The sequence below is a fragment of the Pagrus major genome, chromosome 13, assembly GCF_040436345.1.
Source record: "Pagrus major chromosome 13, Pma_NU_1.0".
In the NCBI taxonomy this organism is placed as follows: domain Eukaryota; kingdom Metazoa; phylum Chordata; class Actinopteri; order Spariformes; family Sparidae; genus Pagrus; species Pagrus major.
This window is the reverse complement of record NC_133227.1, coordinates 7279875-7301362: the sequence shown is the minus strand read 5'-3', so window position 1 is coordinate 7301362 and position 21488 is coordinate 7279875. Positions and strand designations below refer to the sequence as shown.

The 21488-nt window shown below is 44.0% G+C and overlaps 1 protein-coding gene and 44 non-coding genes across 45 annotated transcripts in view; 1 reads left to right on the top strand and 44 right to left on the bottom strand.

The window, feature by feature from the left end:
• The window catches only part of cfap54 (cilia and flagella associated 54), a 50070-nt gene extending 29931 nt beyond the window's left edge, over window positions 1–20139 (top strand). Inside the window, exons 55-57 of the mRNA XM_073479639.1 lie at window positions 19161–19307; window positions 19419–19539; window positions 19952–20139. Coding sequence (XP_073335740.1) covers window positions 19161–19307; window positions 19419–19539; window positions 19952–20139 — 456 coding nt within the window. The remainder of the gene's footprint in view (window positions 1–19160; window positions 19308–19418; window positions 19540–19951) is intronic.
• Window positions 226–298, bottom strand: trnar-acg (transfer RNA arginine (anticodon ACG)). Its single transcript has one exon. It is a non-coding gene; the product is annotated as a tRNA-Arg (tRNA).
• trnah-gug (transfer RNA histidin (anticodon GUG)) lies at window positions 528–599 on the bottom strand. The gene has a single exon. It is a non-coding gene; the product is annotated as a tRNA-His (tRNA).
• On the bottom strand, window positions 971–1043 carry trnar-acg (transfer RNA arginine (anticodon ACG)). Its single transcript has one exon. It is a non-coding gene; the product is annotated as a tRNA-Arg (tRNA).
• Window positions 1683–1755, bottom strand: trnar-acg (transfer RNA arginine (anticodon ACG)). Its single transcript has one exon. It is a non-coding gene; the product is annotated as a tRNA-Arg (tRNA).
• Window positions 2382–2454, bottom strand: trnar-acg (transfer RNA arginine (anticodon ACG)). The gene has a single exon. It is a non-coding gene; the product is annotated as a tRNA-Arg (tRNA).
• Window positions 2684–2755, bottom strand: trnah-gug (transfer RNA histidin (anticodon GUG)). The gene has a single exon. It is a non-coding gene; the product is annotated as a tRNA-His (tRNA).
• Window positions 3126–3198, bottom strand: trnar-acg (transfer RNA arginine (anticodon ACG)). The gene has a single exon. It is a non-coding gene; the product is annotated as a tRNA-Arg (tRNA).
• trnah-gug (transfer RNA histidin (anticodon GUG)) lies at window positions 3396–3467 on the bottom strand. The gene has a single exon. It is a non-coding gene; the product is annotated as a tRNA-His (tRNA).
• trnar-acg (transfer RNA arginine (anticodon ACG)) lies at window positions 3838–3910 on the bottom strand. The gene has a single exon. It is a non-coding gene; the product is annotated as a tRNA-Arg (tRNA).
• trnah-gug (transfer RNA histidin (anticodon GUG)) lies at window positions 4108–4179 on the bottom strand. The gene has a single exon. It is a non-coding gene; the product is annotated as a tRNA-His (tRNA).
• On the bottom strand, window positions 4550–4622 carry trnar-acg (transfer RNA arginine (anticodon ACG)). The gene has a single exon. It is a non-coding gene; the product is annotated as a tRNA-Arg (tRNA).
• trnah-gug (transfer RNA histidin (anticodon GUG)) lies at window positions 4820–4891 on the bottom strand. The gene has a single exon. It is a non-coding gene; the product is annotated as a tRNA-His (tRNA).
• trnar-acg (transfer RNA arginine (anticodon ACG)) lies at window positions 5262–5334 on the bottom strand. The gene has a single exon. It is a non-coding gene; the product is annotated as a tRNA-Arg (tRNA).
• trnah-gug (transfer RNA histidin (anticodon GUG)) lies at window positions 5532–5603 on the bottom strand. The gene has a single exon. It is a non-coding gene; the product is annotated as a tRNA-His (tRNA).
• Window positions 5974–6046, bottom strand: trnar-acg (transfer RNA arginine (anticodon ACG)). Its single transcript has one exon. It is a non-coding gene; the product is annotated as a tRNA-Arg (tRNA).
• trnah-gug (transfer RNA histidin (anticodon GUG)) lies at window positions 6244–6315 on the bottom strand. The gene has a single exon. It is a non-coding gene; the product is annotated as a tRNA-His (tRNA).
• On the bottom strand, window positions 6673–6745 carry trnar-acg (transfer RNA arginine (anticodon ACG)). Its single transcript has one exon. It is a non-coding gene; the product is annotated as a tRNA-Arg (tRNA).
• Window positions 6975–7046, bottom strand: trnah-gug (transfer RNA histidin (anticodon GUG)). The gene has a single exon. It is a non-coding gene; the product is annotated as a tRNA-His (tRNA).
• On the bottom strand, window positions 7418–7490 carry trnar-acg (transfer RNA arginine (anticodon ACG)). Its single transcript has one exon. It is a non-coding gene; the product is annotated as a tRNA-Arg (tRNA).
• Window positions 7688–7759, bottom strand: trnah-gug (transfer RNA histidin (anticodon GUG)). The gene has a single exon. It is a non-coding gene; the product is annotated as a tRNA-His (tRNA).
• On the bottom strand, window positions 8130–8202 carry trnar-acg (transfer RNA arginine (anticodon ACG)). Its single transcript has one exon. It is a non-coding gene; the product is annotated as a tRNA-Arg (tRNA).
• Window positions 8842–8914, bottom strand: trnar-acg (transfer RNA arginine (anticodon ACG)). Its single transcript has one exon. It is a non-coding gene; the product is annotated as a tRNA-Arg (tRNA).
• On the bottom strand, window positions 9112–9183 carry trnah-gug (transfer RNA histidin (anticodon GUG)). Its single transcript has one exon. It is a non-coding gene; the product is annotated as a tRNA-His (tRNA).
• Window positions 9541–9613, bottom strand: trnar-acg (transfer RNA arginine (anticodon ACG)). The gene has a single exon. It is a non-coding gene; the product is annotated as a tRNA-Arg (tRNA).
• trnah-gug (transfer RNA histidin (anticodon GUG)) lies at window positions 9843–9914 on the bottom strand. Its single transcript has one exon. It is a non-coding gene; the product is annotated as a tRNA-His (tRNA).
• trnar-acg (transfer RNA arginine (anticodon ACG)) lies at window positions 10285–10357 on the bottom strand. Its single transcript has one exon. It is a non-coding gene; the product is annotated as a tRNA-Arg (tRNA).
• trnah-gug (transfer RNA histidin (anticodon GUG)) lies at window positions 10555–10626 on the bottom strand. The gene has a single exon. It is a non-coding gene; the product is annotated as a tRNA-His (tRNA).
• trnar-acg (transfer RNA arginine (anticodon ACG)) lies at window positions 10997–11069 on the bottom strand. Its single transcript has one exon. It is a non-coding gene; the product is annotated as a tRNA-Arg (tRNA).
• Window positions 11267–11338, bottom strand: trnah-gug (transfer RNA histidin (anticodon GUG)). The gene has a single exon. It is a non-coding gene; the product is annotated as a tRNA-His (tRNA).
• Window positions 11709–11781, bottom strand: trnar-acg (transfer RNA arginine (anticodon ACG)). The gene has a single exon. It is a non-coding gene; the product is annotated as a tRNA-Arg (tRNA).
• On the bottom strand, window positions 11979–12050 carry trnah-gug (transfer RNA histidin (anticodon GUG)). Its single transcript has one exon. It is a non-coding gene; the product is annotated as a tRNA-His (tRNA).
• trnar-acg (transfer RNA arginine (anticodon ACG)) lies at window positions 12421–12493 on the bottom strand. Its single transcript has one exon. It is a non-coding gene; the product is annotated as a tRNA-Arg (tRNA).
• On the bottom strand, window positions 12691–12762 carry trnah-gug (transfer RNA histidin (anticodon GUG)). The gene has a single exon. It is a non-coding gene; the product is annotated as a tRNA-His (tRNA).
• trnar-acg (transfer RNA arginine (anticodon ACG)) lies at window positions 13120–13192 on the bottom strand. The gene has a single exon. It is a non-coding gene; the product is annotated as a tRNA-Arg (tRNA).
• trnah-gug (transfer RNA histidin (anticodon GUG)) lies at window positions 13422–13493 on the bottom strand. The gene has a single exon. It is a non-coding gene; the product is annotated as a tRNA-His (tRNA).
• trnar-acg (transfer RNA arginine (anticodon ACG)) lies at window positions 13865–13937 on the bottom strand. The gene has a single exon. It is a non-coding gene; the product is annotated as a tRNA-Arg (tRNA).
• trnah-gug (transfer RNA histidin (anticodon GUG)) lies at window positions 14135–14206 on the bottom strand. The gene has a single exon. It is a non-coding gene; the product is annotated as a tRNA-His (tRNA).
• Window positions 14577–14649, bottom strand: trnar-acg (transfer RNA arginine (anticodon ACG)). The gene has a single exon. It is a non-coding gene; the product is annotated as a tRNA-Arg (tRNA).
• Window positions 15289–15361, bottom strand: trnar-acg (transfer RNA arginine (anticodon ACG)). Its single transcript has one exon. It is a non-coding gene; the product is annotated as a tRNA-Arg (tRNA).
• Window positions 15559–15630, bottom strand: trnah-gug (transfer RNA histidin (anticodon GUG)). The gene has a single exon. It is a non-coding gene; the product is annotated as a tRNA-His (tRNA).
• trnar-acg (transfer RNA arginine (anticodon ACG)) lies at window positions 16001–16073 on the bottom strand. The gene has a single exon. It is a non-coding gene; the product is annotated as a tRNA-Arg (tRNA).
• Window positions 16271–16342, bottom strand: trnah-gug (transfer RNA histidin (anticodon GUG)). Its single transcript has one exon. It is a non-coding gene; the product is annotated as a tRNA-His (tRNA).
• trnar-acg (transfer RNA arginine (anticodon ACG)) lies at window positions 16713–16785 on the bottom strand. The gene has a single exon. It is a non-coding gene; the product is annotated as a tRNA-Arg (tRNA).
• On the bottom strand, window positions 16983–17054 carry trnah-gug (transfer RNA histidin (anticodon GUG)). Its single transcript has one exon. It is a non-coding gene; the product is annotated as a tRNA-His (tRNA).
• Window positions 20140–21488: the final 1349 nt, after the last annotated feature.

The following is a 21488-nucleotide window of genomic DNA, read 5'->3' as shown; positions in this document are numbered from 1 at the left end:
ATGTATGTTCTTCAGCTGGAAATATAGCTTTTCAAAGATACTTATCGAGTAACACTATGAAGAAAAAGGATTTCTTGCTGGCTGTAGATGGCTTCTGCTAGCTGTTGAATGGCCACTCTGGTATGATTTGCTTTTTTTTTCATTTGCAAATGTGCTTTGATGCACAGTATGTAGTGTGAGCATTGACATGTGGACCAAGTCTCCCAGTAACGCTAAAGGTTACATCGAGCTAGCCAGGAGTCGAACCTAGAATCTTCTGATCCGTAGTCAGACGCGTTATCCATTGCGCCACTAGCCCTGCATTCAGTGATTTCTGAACAGCTGATTCCTCGCAGCATTTGATGCGAGCTAACGTTGGAAAGGGAAGCTGTTTTTCCTGAAAGCGAATAGAATATGGGGTTTTGCACAGTAGAAGTATGGCGAGCTGTCTAGTTACAAAACGTCTACATTGAAGACGTACATAGTTACAAAATGTCTACATTGAAGCAATGCTGCAACGATATCAGAGATGTTCCGCTCACACGTGCTGCCGTGACCCGGATTCGAACCGGGGTTGCTGCGGCCACAACGCAGAGTACTAACCACTATACGATCACGGCCACTTTTTCCCCTGAGCACCTGCTTGTTTTAGTGAGTCTCTGCTGTGAAGTCATATATTTAAGCTTTGAATATCTTAACTGATGTGTTATAGAAGCCAGTGAAGTTCATCAGAGGGCCCATCGAGTGCCGCTATGTATGTTCTTCAGCTGGAAATATAGCTTTTCAAAGATACTTATCGAGTAACACTATGAAGAAAAAGGATTTCTTGCTGGCTGTTACTGAAGGATGTAGATGGCTTCTGCTAGCTGTTGAATGGCCACTTTGGTATTATTTGCTTTTGTTTTAAATTTGCAAATGTGCTTCGATGCACAGTATGTAGTGTGAGCATTGACACGAGGACCAAGTCTCCCAGTAACGCTAAAGGTTACATCGAGCTAGCCAGGAGTCGAACCTAGAATCTTCTGATCCGTAGTCAGACGCGTTATCCATTGCGCCACTAGCCCTGCATTCAGTGATGTCTGGACAGCTGATTCCTCGCAGCATTTGATGCGAGCTAACGTTGGAAAGGGAAGCTGTTTTTCCTGAAAGCGAATAGAATATGGGGTTTTGCACAGTAGAAGTATGGTGAGCCGTCTTGTTACAAAATGTCTACATTGAAGCAATGCTGCAACGATATCAGAGATGTTCCGCTCACACGTGCTGCCGTGACCCAGATTCGAACCGGGGTTGCTGCGGCCACAACGCAGAGTACTAACCACTATACGATCACCGCCACTTTTTCTCCTGAGCACCTGCTTGTTTTAGTGAGTCTCTGCTGTGAAGTCATATATTTCAGCTTTGAATATCTTAACTGATGTGTTATAGAAGCCAGTGAAGTTCATCAGAGGGCCCATCGAGTGCTGCTTTGTATGTTCTTCAGCTGGAAATATAGCTTTTCAAAGATACTTATCGAGTAACACTATGAAGAAAAAGGATTTCTTGCTGGCTGTTACTGAAGGATGTAGATGGCTTCTGCTAGCTGTTGAATGGCCACTTTGGTATTATTTGCTTTTTTTTTCATTTGCAAATGTGCTTCGATGCACAGTATGTAGTGTGAGCATTGACACGAGGACCAAGTCTCCCAGTAACGCTAAAGGTTACATCGAGCTAACCAGGAGTCGAACCTAGAATCTTCTGATCCGTAGTCAGACGCGTTATCCATTGCGCCACTAGCCCTGCATTCAGTGATGTCTGGACAGCTGATTCCTCGCAGCATTTGATGCGAGCTAACGTTGGAAAGGGAAGCTGTTTTTCCTGAAAGCGAATAGAATATGGGGTTTTGCACAGTAGAAGTATGGTGAGCCGTCTTGTTACAAAATGTCTACATTGAAGCAATGCTGCAACGATATCAGAGATGTTCCGCTCACACGTGCTGCCGTGACCCGGATTCGAACCTGGGTTGCTGCGGCCACAACGCAGAGTACTAACCACTATACGATCACGGCCACTTTTTCCCCTGAGCACCTGCTTGTTTTAGTGAGTCTCTGCTGTGAAGTCATATATTTAAGCTTTGAATATCTTAACTGATGTGTTATAGAAGCCAGTGAAGTTCATCAGAGGGCCCATCGAGTGCCGCTATGTATGTTCTTCAGCTGGAAATATAGCTTTTCAAAGATACTTATCGAGTAACACTATGAAGAAAAAGGATTTCTTGCTGGCTGTAGATGGCTTCTGCTAGCTGTTGAATGGCCACTCTGGTATGATTTGCTTTTTTTTTCATTTGCAAATGTGCTTTGATGCACAGTATGTAGTGTGAGCATTGACATGTGGACCAAGTCTCCCAGTAACGCTAAAGGTTACATCGAGCTAGCCAGGAGTCGAACCTAGAATCTTCTGATCCGTAGTCAGACGCGTTATCCATTGCGCCACTAGCCCTGCATTCAGTGATTTCTGAACAGCTGATTCCTCGCAGCATTTGATGCGAGCTAACGTTGGAAAGGGAAGCTGTTTTTCCTGAAAGCGAATAGAATATGGGGTTTTGCACAGTAGAAGTATGGCGAGCTGTCTAGTTACAAAACGTCTACATTGAAGACGTACATAGTTACAAAATGTCTACATTGAAGCAATGCTGCAACGATATCAGAGATGTTCCGCTCACACGTGCTGCCGTGACCCGGATTCGAACCGGGGTTGCTGCGGCCACAACGCAGAGTACTAACCACTATACGATCACGGCCACTTTTTCCCCTGAGCACCTGCTTGTTTTAGTGAGTCTCTGCTGTGAAGTCATATATTTAAGCTTTGAATATCTTAACTGATGTGTTATAGAAGCCAGTGAAGTTCATCAGAGGGCCCATCGAGTGCCGCTATGTATGTTCTTCAGCTGGAAATATAGCTTTTCAAAGATACTTATCGAGTAACACTATGAAGAAAAAGGATTTCTTGCTGGCTGTTACTGAAGGATGTAGATGGCTTCTGCTAGCTGTTGAATGGCCACTTTGGTATTATTTGCTTTTTTTTTCATTTGCAAATGTGCTTCGATGCACAGTATGTAGTGTGAGCATTGACACGAGGACCAAGTCTCCCAGTAACGCTAAAGGTTACATCGAGCTAACCAGGAGTCGAACCTAGAATCTTCTGATCCGTAGTCAGACGCGTTATCCATTGCGCCACTAGCCCTGCATTCAGTGATGTCTGGACAGCTGATTCCTCGCAGCATTTGATGCGAGCTAACGTTGGAAAGGGAAGCTGTTTTTCCTGAAAGCGAATAGAATATGGGGTTTTGCACAGTAGAAGTATGGTGAGCCGTCTTGTTACAAAATGTCTACATTGAAGCAATGCTGCAACGATATCAGAGATGTTCCGCTCACACGTGCTGCCGTGACCCGGATTCGAACCGGGGTTGCTGCGGCCACAACGCAGAGTACTAACCACTATACGATCACGGCCACTTTTTCCCCTGAGCACCTGCTTGTTTTAGTGAGTCTCTGCTGTGAAGTCATATATTTAAGCTTTGAATATCTTAACTGATGTGTTATAGAAGCCAGTGAAGTTCATCAGAGGGCCCATCGAGTGCCGCTATGTATGTTCTTCAGCTGGAAATATAGCTTTTCAAAGATACTTATCGAGTAACACTATGAAGAAAAAGGATTTCTTGCTGGCTGTTACTGAAGGATGTAGATGGCTTCTGCTAGCTGTTGAATGGCCACTTTGGTATTATTTGCTTTTTTTTTCATTTGCAAATGTGCTTCGATGCACAGTATGTAGTGTGAGCATTGACACGAGGACCAAGTCTCCCAGTAACGCTAAAGGTTACATCGAGCTAACCAGGAGTCGAACCTAGAATCTTCTGATCCGTAGTCAGACGCGTTATCCATTGCGCCACTAGCCCTGCATTCAGTGATGTCTGGACAGCTGATTCCTCGCAGCATTTGATGCGAGCTAACGTTGGAAAGGGAAGCTGTTTTTCCTGAAAGCGAATAGAATATGGGGTTTTGCACAGTAGAAGTATGGTGAGCCGTCTTGTTACAAAATGTCTACATTGAAGCAATGCTGCAACGATATCAGAGATGTTCCGCTCACACGTGCTGCCGTGACCCGGATTCGAACCGGGGTTGCTGCGGCCACAACGCAGAGTACTAACCACTATACGATCACGGCCACTTTTTCCCCTGAGCACCTGCTTGTTTTAGTGAGTCTCTGCTGTGAAGTCATATATTTAAGCTTTGAATATCCTAACTGATGTGTTATAGAAGCCAGTGAAGTTCATCAGAGGGCCCATCGAGTGCCGCTATGTATGTTCTTCAGCTGGAAATATAGCTTTTCAAAGATACTTATCGAGTAACACTATGAAGAAAAAGGATTTCTTGCTGGCTGTTACTGAAGGATGTAGATGGCTTCTGCTAGCTGTTGAATGGCCACTTTGGTATTATTTGCTTTTTTTTTCATTTGCAAATGTGCTTCGATGCACAGTATGTAGTGTGAGCATTGACACGAGGACCAAGTCTCCCAGTAACGCTAAAGGTTACATCGAGCTAGCCAGGAGTCGAACCTAGAATCTTCTGATCCGTAGTCAGACGCGTTATCCATTGCGCCACTAGCCCTGCATTCAGTGATTTCTGGACAGCTGATTCCTCGCAGCATTTGATGCGAGCTAACGTTGGAAAGGGAAGCTGTTTTTCCTGAAAGCGAATAGAATATGGGGTTTTGCACAGTAGAAGTATGGTGAGCCGTCTTGTTACAAAATGTCTACATTGAAGCAATGCTGCAACGATATCAGAGATGTGCCGCTCACACGTGCTGCCGTGACCCGGATTCGAACCGGGGTTGCTGCGGCCACAACGCAGAGTACTAACCACTATACGATCACGGCCACTTTTTCCCCTGAGCACCTGCTTGTTTTAGTGAGTCTCTGCTGTGAAGTCATATATTTAAGCTTTGAATATCTTAACTGATGTGTTATAGAAGCCAGTGAAGTTCATCAGAGGGCCCATCGAGTGCCGCTATGTATGTTCTTCAGCTGGAAATATAGCTTTTCAAAGATACTTATCGAGTAACACTATGAAGAAAAAGGATTTCTTGCTGGCTGTTACTGAAGGATGTAGATGGCTTCTGCTAGCTGTTGAATGGCCACTTTGGTATTATTTGCTTTTTTTTTCATTTGCAAATGTGCTTCGATGCACAGTATGTAGTGTGAGCATTGACACGAGGACCAAGTCTCCCAGTAACGCTAAAGGTTACATCGAGCTAACCAGGAGTCGAACCTAGAATCTTCTGATCCGTAGTCAGACGCGTTATCCATTGCGCCACTAGCCCTGCATTCAGTGATGTCTGGACAGCTGATTCCTCGCAGCATTTGATGCGAGCTAACGTTGGAAAGGGAAGCTGTTTTTCCTGAAAGCGAATAGAATATGGGGTTTTGCACAGTAGAAGTATGGTGAGCCGTCTTGTTACAAAATGTCTACATTGAAGCAATGCTGCAACGATATCAGAGATGTTCCGCTCACACGTGCTGCCGTGACCCGGATTCGAACCGGGGTTGCTGCGGCCACAACGCAGAGTACTAACCACTATACGATCACGGCCACTTTTTCCCCTGAGCACCTGCTTGTTTTAGTGAGTCTCTGCTGTGAAGTCATATATTTAAGCTTTGAATATCTTAACTGATGTGTTATAGAAGCCAGTGAAGTTCATCAGAGGGCCCATCGAGTGCCGCTATGTATGTTCTTCAGCTGGAAATATAGCTTTTCAAAGATACTTATCGAGTAACACTATGAAGAAAAAGGATTTCTTGCTGGCTGTTACTGAAGGATGTAGATGGCTTCTGCTAGCTGTTGAATGGCCACTTTGGTATTATTTGCTTTTTTTTTCATTTGCAAATGTGCTTCGATGCACAGTATGTAGTGTGAGCATTGACACGAGGACCAAGTCTCCCAGTAACGCTAAAGGTTACATCGAGCTAACCAGGAGTCGAACCTAGAATCTTCTGATCCGTAGTCAGACGCGTTATCCATTGCGCCACTAGCCCTGCATTCAGTGATGTCTGGACAGCTGATTCCTCGCAGCATTTGATGCGAGCTAACGTTGGAAAGGGAAGCTGTTTTTCCTGAAAGCGAATAGAATATGGGGTTTTGCACAGTAGAAGTATGGTGAGCCGTCTTGTTACAAAATGTCTACATTGAAGCAATGCTGCAACGATATCAGAGATGTTCCGCTCACACGTGCTGCCGTGACCCGGATTCGAACCGGGGTTGCTGCGGCCACAACGCAGAGTACTAACCACTATACGATCACGGCCACTTTTTCCCCTGAGCACCTGCTTGTTTTAGTGAGTCTCTGCTGTGAAGTCATATATTTAAGCTTTGAATATCTTAACTGATGTGTTATAGAAGCCAGTGAAGTTCATCAGAGGGCCCATCGAGTGCCGCTATGTATGTTCTTCAGCTGGAAATATAGCTTTTCAAAGATACTTATCGAGCAACACTATGAAGAAAAAGGATTTCTTGCTGGCTGTAGATGGCTTCTGCTAGCTGTTGAATGGCCACTCTGGTATGATTTGCTTTTTTTTTCATTTGCAAATGTGCTTTGATGCACAGTATGTAGTGTGAGCATTGACATGTGGACCAAGTCTCCCAGTAACGCTAAAGGTTACATCGAGCTAGCCAGGAGTCGAACCTAGAATCTTCTGATCCGTAGTCAGACGCGTTATCCATTGCGCCACTAGCCCTGCATTCAGTGATTTCTGAACAGCTGATTCCTCGCAGCATTTGATGCGAGCTAACGTTGGAAAGGGAAGCTGTTTTTCCTGAAAGCGAATAGAATATGGGGTTTTGCACAGTAGAAGTATGGCGAGCTGTCTAGTTACAAAACGTCTACATTGAAGACGTACATAGTTACAAAATGTCTACATTGAAGCAATGCTGCAACGATATCAGAGATGTTCCGCTCACACGTGCTGCCGTGACCCGGATTCGAACCGGGGTTGCTGCGGCCACAACGCAGAGTACTAACCACTATACGATCACGGCCACTTTTTCCCCTGAGCACCTGCTTGTTTTAGTGAGTCTCTGCTGTGAAGTCATATATTTAAGCTTTGAATATCTTAACTGATGTGTTATAGAAGCCAGTGAAGTTCATCAGAGGGCCCATCGAGTGCCGCTATGTATGTTCTTCAGCTGGAAATATAGCTTTTCAAAGATACTTATCGAGTAACACTATGAAGAAAAAGGATTTCTTGCTGGCTGTTACTGAAGGATGTAGATGGCTTCTGCTAGCTGTTGAATGGCCACTTTGGTATTATTTGCTTTTGTTTTAAATTTGCAAATGTGCTTCGATGCACAGTATGTAGTGTGAGCATTGACACGAGGACCAAGTCTCCCAGTAACGCTAAAGGTTACATCGAGCTAGCCAGGAGTCGAACCTAGAATCTTCTGATCCGTAGTCAGACGCGTTATCCATTGCGCCACTAGCCCTGCATTCAGTGATTTCTGGACAGCTGATTCCTCGCAGCATTTGATGCGAGCTAACGTTGGAAAGGGAAGCTGTTTTTCCTGAAAGCGAATAGAATATGGGGTTTTGCACAGTAGAAGTATGGTGAGCCGTCTTGTTACAAAATGTCTACATTGAAGCAATGCTGCAACGATATCAGAGATGTGCCGCTCACACGTGCTGCCGTGACCCGGATTCGAACCGGGGTTGCTGCGGCCACAACGCAGAGTACTAACCACTATACGATCACGGCCACTTTTTCCCCTGAGCACCTGCTTGTTTTAGTGAGTCTCTGCTGTGAAGTCATATATTTAAGCTTTGAATATCTTAACTGATGTGTTATAGAAGCCAGTGAAGTTCATCAGAGGGCCCATCGAGTGCCGCTATGTATGTTCTTCAGCTGGAAATATAGCTTTTCAAAGATACTTATCGAGTAACACTATGAAGAAAAAGGATTTCTTGCTGGCTGTTACTGAAGGATGTAGATGGCTTCTGCTAGCTGTTGAATGGCCACTTTGGTATTATTTGCTTTTTTTTTCATTTGCAAATGTGCTTCGATGCACAGTATGTAGTGTGAGCATTGACACGAGGACCAAGTCTCCCAGTAACGCTAAAGGTTACATCGAGCTAGCCAGGAGTCGAACCTAGAATCTTCTGATCCGTAGTCAGACGCGTTATCCATTGCGCCACTAGCCCTGCATTCAGTGATGTCTGGACAGCTGATTCCTGGCAGCATTTGATGCGAGCTAACGTTGGAAAGGGAAGCTGTTTTTCCTGAAAGCGAATAGAATATGGGGTTTTGCACAGTAGAAGTATGGTGAGCCGTCTTGTTACAAAATGTCTACATTGAAGCAATGCTGCAACGATATCAGAGATGTTCCGCTCACACGTGCTGCCGTGACCCAGATTCGAACCGGGGTTGCTGCGGCCACAACGCAGAGTACTAACCACTATACGATCACCGCCACTTTTTCTCCTGAGCACCTGCTTGTTTTAGTGAGTCTCTGCTGTGAAGTCATATATTTCAGCTTTGAATATCTTAACTGATGTGTTATAGAAGCCAGTGAAGTTCATCAGAGGGCCCATCGAGTGCTGCTTTGTATGTTCTTCAGCTGGAAATATAGCTTTTCAAAGATACTTATCGAGTAACACTATGAAGAAAAAGGATTTCTTGCTGGCTGTTACTGAAGGATGTAGATGGCTTCTGCTAGCTGTTGAATGGCCACTTTGGTATTATTTGCTTTTTTTTTCATTTGCAAATGTGCTTCGATGCACAGTATGTAGTGTGAGCATTGACACGAGGACCAAGTCTCCCAGTAACGCTAAAGGTTACATCGAGCTAGCCAGGAGTCGAACCTAGAATCTTCTGATCCGTAGTCAGACGCGTTATCCATTGCGCCACTAGCCCTGCATTCAGTGATGTCTGGACAGCTGATTCCTCGCAGCAGTTGATGCGAGCTAACGTTGGAAAGGGAAGCTGTTTTTCCTGAAAGCGAATAGAATATGGGGTTTTGCACAGTAGAAGTATGGTGAGCCGTCTTGTTACAAAATGTCTACATTGAAGCAATGCTGCAACGATATCAGAGATGTTCCGCTCACACGTGCTGCCGTGACCCGGATTCGAACCGGGGTTGCTGCGGCCACAACGCAGAGTACTAACCACTATACGATCACGGCCACTTTTTCCCCTGAGCACCTGCTTGTTTTAGTGAGTCTCTGCTGTGAAGTCATATATTTAAGCTTTGAATATCTTAACTGATGTGTTATAGAAGCCAGTGAAGTTCATCAGAGGGCCCATCGAGTGCCGCTATGTATGTTCTTCAGCTGGAAATATAGCTTTTCAAAGATACTTATCGAGTAACACTATGAAGAAAAAGGATTTCTTGCTGGCTGTAGATGGCTTCTGCTAGCTGTTGAATGGCCACTCTGGTATGATTTGCTTTTTTTTTCATTTGCAAATGTGCTTTGATGCACAGTATGTAGTGTGAGCATTGACATGTGGACCAAGTCTCCCAGTAACGCTAAAGGTTACATCGAGCTAGCCAGGAGTCGAACCTAGAATCTTCTGATCCGTAGTCAGACGCGTTATCCATTGCGCCACTAGCCCTGCATTCAGTGATTTCTGAACAGCTGATTCCTCGCAGCATTTGATGCGAGCTAACGTTGGAAAGGGAAGCTGTTTTTCCTGAAAGCGAATAGAATATGGGGTTTTGCACAGTAGAAGTATGGCGAGCTGTCTAGTTACAAAACGTCTACATTGAAGACGTACATAGTTACAAAATGTCTACATTGAAGCAATGCTGCAACGATATCAGAGATGTTCCGCTCACACGTGCTGCCGTGACCCGGATTCGAACCGGGGTTGCTGCGGCCACAACGCAGAGTACTAACCACTATACGATCACGGCCACTTTTTCCCCTGAGCACCTGCTTGTTTTAGTGAGTCTCTGCTGTGAAGTCATATATTTAAGCTTTGAATATCTTAACTGATGTGTTATAGAAGCCAGTGAAGTTCATCAGAGGGCCCATCGAGTGCCGCTATGTATGTTCTTCAGCTGGAAATATAGCTTTTCAAAGATACTTATCGAGTAACACTATGAAGAAAAAGGATTTCTTGCTGGCTGTTACTGAAGGATGTAGATGGCTTCTGCTAGCTGTTGAATGGCCACTTTGGTATTATTTGCTTTTTTTTTCATTTGCAAATGTGCTTCGATGCACAGTATGTAGTGTGAGCATTGACACGAGGACCAAGTCTCCCAGTAACGCTAAAGGTTACATCGAGCTAACCAGGAGTCGAACCTAGAATCTTCTGATCCGTAGTCAGACGCGTTATCCATTGCGCCACTAGCCCTGCATTCAGTGATGTCTGGACAGCTGATTCCTCGCAGCATTTGATGCGAGCTAACGTTGGAAAGGGAAGCTGTTTTTCCTGAAAGCGAATAGAATATGGGGTTTTGCACAGTAGAAGTATGGTGAGCCGTCTTGTTACAAAATGTCTACATTGAAGCAATGCTGCAACGATATCAGAGATGTTCCGCTCACACGTGCTGCCGTGACCCGGATTCGAACCGGGGTTGCTGCGGCCACAACGCAGAGTACTAACCACTATACGATCACGGCCACTTTTTCCCCTGAGCACCTGCTTGTTTTAGTGAGTCTCTGCTGTGAAGTCATATATTTAAGCTTTGAATATCTTAACTGATGTGTTATAGAAGCCAGTGAAGTTCATCAGAGGGCCCATCGAGTGCCGCTATGTATGTTCTTCAGCTGGAAATATAGCTTTTCAAAGATACTTATCGAGTAACACTATGAAGAAAAAGGATTTCTTGCTGGCTGTTACTGAAGGATGTAGATGGCTTCTGCTAGCTGTTGAATGGCCACTTTGGTATTATTTGCTTTTTTTTTCATTTGCAAATGTGCTTCGATGCACAGTATGTAGTGTGAGCATTGACACGAGGACCAAGTCTCCCAGTAACGCTAAAGGTTACATCGAGCTAGCCAGGAGTCGAACCTAGAATCTTCTGATCCGTAGTCAGACGCGTTATCCATTGCGCCACTAGCCCTGCATTCAGTGATTTCTGGACAGCTGATTCCTCGCAGCATTTGATGCGAGCTAACGTTGGAAAGGGAAGCTGTTTTTCCTGAAAGCGAATAGAATATGGGGTTTTGCACAGTAGAAGTATGGTGAGCCGTCTTGTTACAAAATGTCTACATTGAAGCAATGCTGCAACGATATCAGAGATGTGCCGCTCACACGTGCTGCCGTGACCCGGATTCGAACCGGGGTTGCTGCGGCCACAACGCAGAGTACTAACCACTATACGATCACGGCCACTTTTTCCCCTGAGCACCTGCTTGTTTTAGTGAGTCTCTGCTGTGAAGTCATATATTTAAGCTTTGAATATCTTAACTGATGTGTTATAGAAGCCAGTGAAGTTCATCAGAGGGCCCATCGAGTGCCGCTATGTATGTTCTTCAGCTGGAAATATAGCTTTTCAAAGATACTTATCGAGTAACACTATGAAGAAAAAGGATTTCTTGCTGGCTGTTACTGAAGGATGTAGATGGCTTCTGCTAGCTGTTGAATGGCCACTTTGGTATTATTTGCTTTTTTTTTCATTTGCAAATGTGCTTCGATGCACAGTATGTAGTGTGAGCATTGACACGAGGACCAAGTCTCCCAGTAACGCTAAAGGTTACATCGAGCTAACCAGGAGTCGAACCTAGAATCTTCTGATCCGTAGTCAGACGCGTTATCCATTGCGCCACTAGCCCTGCATTCAGTGATGTCTGGACAGCTGATTCCTCGCAGCATTTGATGCGAGCTAACGTTGGAAAGGGAAGCTGTTTTTCCTGAAAGCGAATAGAATATGGGGTTTTGCACAGTAGAAGTATGGTGAGCCGTCTTGTTACAAAATGTCTACATTGAAGCAATGCTGCAACGATATCAGAGATGTTCCGCTCACACGTGCTGCCGTGACCCGGATTCGAACCGGGGTTGCTGCGGCCACAACGCAGAGTACTAACCACTATACGATCACGGCCACTTTTTCCCCTGAGCACCTGCTTGTTTTAGTGAGTCTCTGCTGTGAAGTCATATATTTAAGCTTTGAATATCTTAACTGATGTGTTATAGAAGCCAGTGAAGTTCATCAGAGGGCCCATCGAGTGCCGCTATGTATGTTCTTCAGCTGGAAATATAGCTTTTCAAAGATACTTATCGAGTAACACTATGAAGAAAAAGGATTTCTTGCTGGCTGTTACTGAAGGATGTAGATGGCTTCTGCTAGCTGTTGAATGGCCACTTTGGTATTATTTGCTTTTTTTTTCATTTGCAAATGTGCTTCGATGCACAGTATGTAGTGTGAGCATTGACACGAGGACCAAGTCTCCCAGTAACGCTAAAGGTTACATCGAGCTAACCAGGAGTCGAACCTAGAATCTTCTGATCCGTAGTCAGACGCGTTATCCATTGCGCCACTAGCCCTGCATTCAGTGATGTCTGGACAGCTGATTCCTCGCAGCATTTGATGCGAGCTAACGTTGGAAAGGGAAGCTGTTTTTCCTGAAAGCGAATAGAATATGGGGTTTTGCACAGTAGAAGTATGGTGAGCCGTCTTGTTACAAAATGTCTACATTGAAGCAATGCTGCAACGATATCAGAGATGTTCCGCTCACACGTGCTGCCGTGACCCGGATTCGAACCGGGGTTGCTGCGGCCACAACGCAGAGTACTAACCACTATACGATCACGGCCACTTTTTCCCCTGAGCACCTGCTTGTTTTAGTGAGTCTCTGCTGTGAAGTCATATATTTAAGCTTTGAATATCTTAACTGATGTGTTATAGAAGCCAGTGAAGTTCATCAGAGGGCCCATCGAGTGCCGCTATGTATGTTCTTCAGCTGGAAATATAGCTTTTCAAAGATACTTATCGAGCAACACTATGAAGAAAAAGGATTTCTTGCTGGCTGTAGATGGCTTCTGCTAGCTGTTGAATGGCCACTCTGGTATGATTTGCTTTTTTTTTCATTTGCAAATGTGCTTTGATGCACAGTATGTAGTGTGAGCATTGACATGTGGACCAAGTCTCCCAGTAACGCTAAAGGTTACATCGAGCTAGCCAGGAGTCGAACCTAGAATCTTCTGATCCGTAGTCAGACGCGTTATCCATTGCGCCACTAGCCCTGCATTCAGTGATTTCTGAACAGCTGATTCCTCGCAGCATTTGATGCGAGCTAACGTTGGAAAGGGAAGCTGTTTTTCCTGAAAGCGAATAGAATATGGGGTTTTGCACAGTAGAAGTATGGCGAGCTGTCTAGTTACAAAACGTCTACATTGAAGACGTACATAGTTACAAAATGTCTACATTGAAGCAATGCTGCAACGATATCAGAGATGTTCCGCTCACACGTGCTGCCGTGACCCGGATTCGAACCGGGGTTGCTGCGGCCACAACGCAGAGTACTAACCACTATACGATCACGGCCACTTTTTCCCCTGAGCACCTGCTTGTTTTAGTGAGTCTCTGCTGTGAAGTCATATATTTAAGCTTTGAATATCTTAACTGATGTGTTATAGAAGCCAGTGAAGTTCATCAGAGGGCCCATCGAGTGCCGCTATGTATGTTCTTCAGCTGGAAATATAGCTTTTCAAAGATACTTATCGAGTAACACTATGAAGAAAAAGGATTTCTTGCTGGCTGTTACTGAAGGATGTAGATGGCTTCTGCTAGCTGTTGAATGGCCACTTTGGTATTATTTGCTTTTGTTTTAAATTTGCAAATGTGCTTCGATGCACAGTATGTAGTGTGAGCATTGACACGAGGACCAAGTCTCCCAGTAACGCTAAAGGTTACATCGAGCTAGCCAGGAGTCGAACCTAGAATCTTCTGATCCGTAGTCAGACGCGTTATCCATTGCGCCACTAGCCCTGCATTCAGTGATTTCTGGACAGCTGATTCCTCGCAGCATTTGATGCGAGCTAACGTTGGAAAGGGAAGCTGTTTTTCCTGAAAGCGAATAGAATATGGGGTTTTGCACAGTAGAAGTATGGTGAGCCGTCTTGTTACAAAATGTCTACATTGAAGCAATGCTGCAACGATATCAGAGATGTGCCGCTCACACGTGCTGCCGTGACCCGGATTCGAACCGGGGTTGCTGCGGCCACAACGCAGAGTACTAACCACTATACGATCACGGCCACTTTTTCCCCTGAGCACCTGCTTGTTTTAGTGAGTCTCTGCTGTGAAGTCATATATTTAAGCTTTGAATATCTTAACTGATGTGTTATAGAAGCCAGTGAAGTTCATCAGAGGGCCCATCGAGTGCCGCTATGTATGTTCTTCAGCTGGAAATATAGCTTTTCAAAGATACTTATCGAGTAACACTATGAAGAAAAAGGATTTCTTGCTGGCTGTTACTGAAGGATGTAGATGGCTTCTGCTAGCTGTTGAATGGCCACTTTGGTATTATTTGCTTTTTTTTTCATTTGCAAATGTGCTTCGATGCACAGTATGTAGTGTGAGCATTGACACGAGGACCAAGTCTCCCAGTAACGCTAAAGGTTACATCGAGCTAGCCAGGAGTCGAACCTAGAATCTTCTGATCCGTAGTCAGACGCGTTATCCATTGCGCCACTAGCCCTGCATTCAGTGATGTCTGGACAGCTGATTCCTGGCAGCATTTGATGCGAGCTAACGTTGGAAAGGGAAGCTGTTTTTCCTGAAAGCGAATAGAATATGGGGTTTTGCACAGTAGAAGTATGGTGAGCCGTCTTGTTACAAAATGTCTACATTGAAGCAATGCTGCAACGATATCAGAGATGTTCCGCTCACACGTGCTGCCGTGACCCAGATTCGAACCGGGGTTGCTGCGGCCACAACGCAGAGTACTAACCACTATACGATCACCGCCACTTTTTCTCCTGAGCACCTGCTTGTTTTAGTGAGTCTCTGCTGTGAAGTCATATATTTCAGCTTTGAATATCTTAACTGATGTGTTATAGAAGCCAGTGAAGTTCATCAGAGGGCCCATCGAGTGCTGCTTTGTATGTTCTTCAGCTGGAAATATAGCTTTTCAAAGATACTTATCGAGTAACACTATGAAGAAAAAGGATTTCTTGCTGGCTGTTACTGAAGGATGTAGATGGCTTCTGCTAGCTGTTGAATGGCCACTTTGGTATTATTTGCTTTTTTTTTCATTTGCAAATGTGCTTCGATGCACAGTATGTAGTGTGAGCATTGACACGAGGACCAAGTCTCCCAGTAACGCTAAAGGTTACATCGAGCTAGCCAGGAGTCGAACCTAGAATCTTCTGATCCGTAGTCAGACGCGTTATCCATTGCGCCACTAGCCCTGCATTCAGTGATGTCTGGACAGCTGATTCCTCGCAGCAGTTGATGCGAGCTAACGTTGGAAAGGGAAGCTGTTTTTCCTGAAAGCGAATAGAATATGGGGTTTTGCACAGTAGAAGTATGGTGAGCCGTCTTGTTACAAAATGTCTACATTGAAGCAATGCTGCAACGATATCAGAGATGTTCCGCTCACACGTGCTGCCGTGACCCGGATTCGAACCGGGGTTGCTGCGGCCACAACGCAGAGTACTAACCACTATACGATCACGGCCACTTTTTCCCCTGAGCACCTGCTTGTTTTAGTGAGTCTCTGCTGTGAAGTCATATATTTAAGCTTTGAATATCTTAACTGATGTGTTATAGAAGCCAGTGAAGTTCATCAGAGGGCCCATCGAGTGCCGCTATGTATGTTCTTCAGCTGGAAATATAGCTTTTCAAAGATACTTATCGAGTAACACTATGAAGAAAAAGGATTTCTTGCTGGCTGTTACTGAAGGATGTAGATGGCTTCTGCTAGCTGTTGAATGGCCACTTTGGTATTATTTGCTTTTTTTTTCATTTGCAAATGTGCTTCGATGCACAGTATGTAGTGTGAGCATTGACACGAGGACCAAGTCTCCCAGTAACGCTAAAGGTTACATCGAGCTAACCAGGAGTCGAACCTAGAATCTTCTGATCCGTAGTCAGACGCGTTATCCATTGCGCCACTAGCCCTGCATTCAGTGATGTCTGGACAGCTGATTCCTCGCAGCATTTGATGCGAGCTAACGTTGGAAAGGGAAGCTGTTTTTCCTGAAAGCGAATAGAATATGGGGTTTTGCACAGTAGAAGTATGGTGAGCCGTCTTGTTACAAAATGTCTACATTGAAGCAATGCTGCAACGATATCAGAGATGTTCCGCTCACACGTGCTGCCGTGACCCGGATTCGAACCGGGGTTGCTGCGGCCACAACGCAGAGTACTAACCACTATACGATCACGGCCACTTTTTCCCCTGAGCACCTGCTTGTTTTAGTGAGTCTCTGCTGTGAAGTCATATATTTAAGCTTTGAATATCTTAACTGATGTGTTATAGAAGCCAGTGAAGTTCATCAGAGGGCCCATCGAGTGCCGCTATGTATGTTCTTCAGCTGGAAATATAGCTTTTCAAAGATACTTATCGAGTAACACTATGAAGAAAAAGGATTTCTTGCTGGCTGTTACTGAAGGATGTAGATGGCTTCTGCTAGCTGTTGAATGGCCACTTTGGTATTATTTGCTTTTTTTTTCATTTGCAAATGTGCTTCGATGCACAGTATGTAGTGTGAGCATTGACACGAGGACCAAGTCTCCCAGTAACGCTAAAGGTTACATCGAGCTAGCCAGGAGTCGAACCTAGAATCTTCTGATCCGTAGTCAGACGCGTTATCCATTGCGCCACTAGCCCTGCATTCAGTGATGTCTGGACAGCTGATTCCTCGCAGCATTTGATGCGAGCTAACGTTGGAAAGGGAAGCTGTTTTTCCTGAAAGCGAATAGAATATGGGGTTTTGCACAGTAGAAGTATGGTGAGCCGTCTTGTTACAAAATGTCTACATTGAAGCAATGCTGCAACGATATCAGAGATGTTCCGCTCACACGTGCTGCCGTGACCCGGATTCGAACCGGGGTTGCTGCGGCCACAACGCAGAGTACTAACCACTATACGATCACGGCCACTTTTTCCCCTGAGCACCTGCTTGTTTTAGTGAGTCTCTGCTGTGAAGTCATATATTTAAGCTTTGAATATCTTAACTGATGTGTTATAGAAGCCAGTGAAGTTCATCAGAGGGCCCATCGAGTGCCGCTATGTATGTTCTTCAGCTGGAAATATAGCTTTTCAAAGATACTTATCGAGTAACACTATGAAGAAAACGGATTTCTTGCTGGCTGTTACTGAAGGATGAAGATGGCTTCTGCTAGCTGTTGAATAGCCACTTTGGTATTATTTGCTTTTTTTTTTTTCATTTGCAAATGTGCTTTGATGCACAGTGGCCGTGTCCAAATTCAGGGGCTGCAGCCCAGGAAGGGCGCATTTGAAGGCCAATTACGTCACAACGCTGCGCGAAGGCTGTCCAAATTCGAAGGCTGCGCCACATGCAGCCATGGATCTATTAGATCCATGCATGCAGCCCACAAATGCAGCCTTCCCCACCCTCGTTTAGGAGGACGCACCGCTACTATCCTTCGCGGCCTCATATATCCCAAGATCCTTTGCGCACCGCTGCTCAGTCCCGAAACAGAAGAGGAAGCAAGAGAAAATGGCGACATCAAGTGGCGCAGACATGACATTTAAATTTAAGTAATGGGTTTATACTCGGTTTTTACTCATTTGAACATCCAACGCCAGATATGTTAAACTTCAAGAGACTATAAAACCTCCAAAGTTTAACTTTCAGTTAAAATACGTGAAGCTGGTAATGCTATGGTAAACATAGTTGTTATTCACCAATGGGTTCATGTTTATTTTGTAATGTTGATAATTCAATTCAGATTTGACACATTGTACACACACAAATAAATGTACACGTTTGATAGATTTGAACCAAAACAGACTTTAATGCATGAACACCTGGTGACGCAACCAGGAAATACTCCGAAGGCTAGACCGTCCCATTTAACAACGGTGGATGTAGCCTTCAAGGTCTCTCCGAAGGCCGCGGCCTTCGTGGACCGCTAAGGCCGCGGCCTTGAAGGCTGCAGCCCCTGAATTTGGACACAGCCAGTATGTAGTGTGAGCATTGACACGAGGACCAAGTCTCCCAGTAACGCTAAAGGTAACATCGAGCTAGCCAGGAGTCGACCCTAGAATCTTCTGATCCGTAGTCAGACGCGTTATCCATTGCGCCACTAGCCCTGCACTCAGTGATGTCTGAACAGCTGATTCCTCGCAGCATTTGATGCCAGCTATGGTTGGAAAGGGAAGCTGTTTTTCCTGAAAGCGAATAGAATATGGGGTTTTGCACAGTAGAAGTATGGCGAGCCGTCTAGTTACAAAACGTCTACATTGAAGACGTATGTAGTTACAAAATGTCTACATTAAAGCAAAGGCTGCAACGATATCAGGGACGTTCAGCTGACACGTGCTGCCGTGACCCTGCCGTGACCCAGATTTGAACCGGGGTTGCTGCGGCCACAACGCAGAGTACTTACCACTATACGATCACGGCCACTTTTTCCCCTGAGCACCTGCTTGTTTTAGTGAGTCTCTGCTGTGAAGTCATATATTTCAGCTTTGAATATCTTAACTGATGTGTTATAGAAGCCAGTGAAGTTCATCAGAGGGCCCATCGAGTGCCGCATTGTATGTTCTTCACCTGGAAATATAGCTTTTCAAACATACTTATCGAGTAACACTATGAAGAAAAAGCATTGCTAGCTGGCTGTCACTGAAGGATGTAGATGGCTTCTGCGAGCTGTTGAATGGCCACTTTGGTATTATTTGCTTTTTTTTTTCATTTGTAAATGTGCTTTGATGCAAAGTATGTAGAGTGGGAGCATTGACACGAGGACCAAGTCGAGTCGAACCTAGAATCTTCTGATCTGTAGTCAGATTCATTGACCATTACTTTTTATTTGTCACTCGTCCTATAATCAGTGACTTTTGTAAACAGCCGTGTTCTCACAGCCTTTCATGCAACTTGCCACTTGTTCATAGCAGTGGGGAAATTTTGATCTTTTGAATTTTACCCACCTTTGCTGATTTGATGAAATGAAATGATGTGTTACATTTCCAAGTAGTGACAGTGCCTTTGTGTGATCTTTCTGTATGCTTTTGAATAGGACGCCGTCAGCCTGCTTACAGGACGGACATGCATGCCACCATCGTCCAGTTTGACTCTGGCTCGGGCCACTTTGATGCTTAGTGACCTGAGAGGGGTACAGAGCACCACTCTTCTAAAACTAACACAGAATCTACTGAAACAGCAGGTACACTAACACACAAACATACATACCAACTCCCATATACAGCATACAGCATTCAAAAAGTAGGCAAAACTCGGAACATTCATTTTAATGCCCTTTCTACATTTCTTTCAGCTGTGTGTCTTTGGTCAGAGAGTGGTGCTGGATGATGGAAAAATTTGTTTCTCTCCTCCTGAGCCCAGCAACATCTACCTCCCTCATCTCAACTTACTGGAACAGGTCACTATGCAAATTGGTAAATAAAGCACATCATACTTTTTCCCATCTTTGAAACAAGAGAATCTGCAGGTGCAGCTGCAGTAGCAGCTCTCAGAGCCTGCGCTTATATTAGCATTAGCAGGCTAATATGTTCACAGTAAAATTGTTAAGATGTTTTCACGCTAAGCCAGTTATTTTTACCTGTCACATTTTGTCAGTGCCAAAGGTGACATCTTGATATTGCTTGTTTTGTCTGACGATCCATACCGAATATTCCATTATACTATTTGGCTCTTTTTGTTTCTAACGTCTAAAGAAATTAATCAATCATCATAATTTTTGATTAATGTTTCTGTCAATTGGCTATTCACTTGCCTTTTGTCAGAAAAGATGCTTCTCAGCTATTAATGTATAACTTTACAATAATCTATCTTGCACTGTTTCTGCAGGTCACATCCTGTATTCCAGCACCGTGGAAACGCCGGTCTCTGCTCAGTCATCACAAACCACTTCCAGGCAGTGCTCACACACGTCCACCCAGCTTGAGAGAGACACACAAGCACCAGTTCCCTCTCTGAGCGACCCAAGCACCTCCAGTCCTACAAGCCCCCATTGCTCAACCAGAGAGCCAGAATAGAATGACACGTTTTATGTCTTGTGTTAGCACCTATCTATCAAAAGACAGAGCTGGATGCTGAAATCATAACAGTTGGAAATAAAAGAATCTTTAGATATTTGCTAAACTGCAGGGAAAACTCCTTAATGTGTTAAAATGTCATGGCTGGCATGGCTTTGTCAGATGTTTAGTGATGAATATGCTGAATGCAGTCATACAATATTTATGGTGGTCATAATACGATGCTGTTTAATGAAATAAAACTTTTGTCCTTCTGTTATGTTTAATTATAGAAGAATAGCAGAAGAAGAAGAATATGCCTTAATTGTCACTATACACATGTACAATGAAATTGTGAATACAATATGGTCTCTCTTTCACTAATGTGTACAGGTATCACTGAGATACTCCAGTTGTCGTTGTATTCAATAAAATCTGTCTAAGTCTAAGTCTATTCATTCAACATGATTTTGTTTGGTAGGTGTTAGACATTAGCAGCAATAGAACAAGATAAAAAAATATATAAGAAAGACAAGAACAAGTTTAAAACAAGAAAAATGAACAAACAACGTAAACAAACCATTCACGTTGCTAGAAAACTTTATAATATTAAGTTTAGCAAGTGTCGGGTGTCTATTCTTGTGTATAAATCATCTTTGAAACAAATCTTAGGTTAAAGAGGTCATATTATGCAAATTTTCAGGTGCATACTTTTATTTGGGGGTCCTAGTAGAATAGGTTTACATACTTTAATTTTCAAAAAACATTATTTTTCTCATGTTTTTTTTTCTCTCATATAAATCTCGTCTCTGTTCAATCTTTGGTGGGAGTTGCACATGCGCATTACTTAACAGGCATGATGTAGCCAATCAGAGGCATATTAGGGCAGGTAATGCTGAGCAAGGTAGTGTGATCTAAAATAACGCCACTATAGCAGTGGCAACTATATGTCTGCTGACTGACTGGAGTGTTTATATTTAATAGTATATATATAAAAATATATTTATTTATATAATGCCTGTTACATAGTGACGCACATAAGTTGCGGAAGTAAAGGCTCAACTCAAACCAGGCAGTGCAGGAGCAGTGTTTTCTGTGGGAGAGAGTAGCTCCCTTTGGCGTGGACTTTTGGCTTTTTCACTTTGCAGACACTTTACATGCATAAAAATGCTTCATAACACAGTAAGGGAAAGGCAAAAACCCCAAAAGCATAATACAACCTCTTTAAGTTTGGTGTTAGACTACATTTCTGCTTACATAATGTCAATGGATTGTACCTGAAGCTTATACTGTCTCCTTTTTAACAATGGAAAATTAAATAGCGAAGGTTAGTTAGGAATCATATACATTGTGAATTTTCACTAATGCAC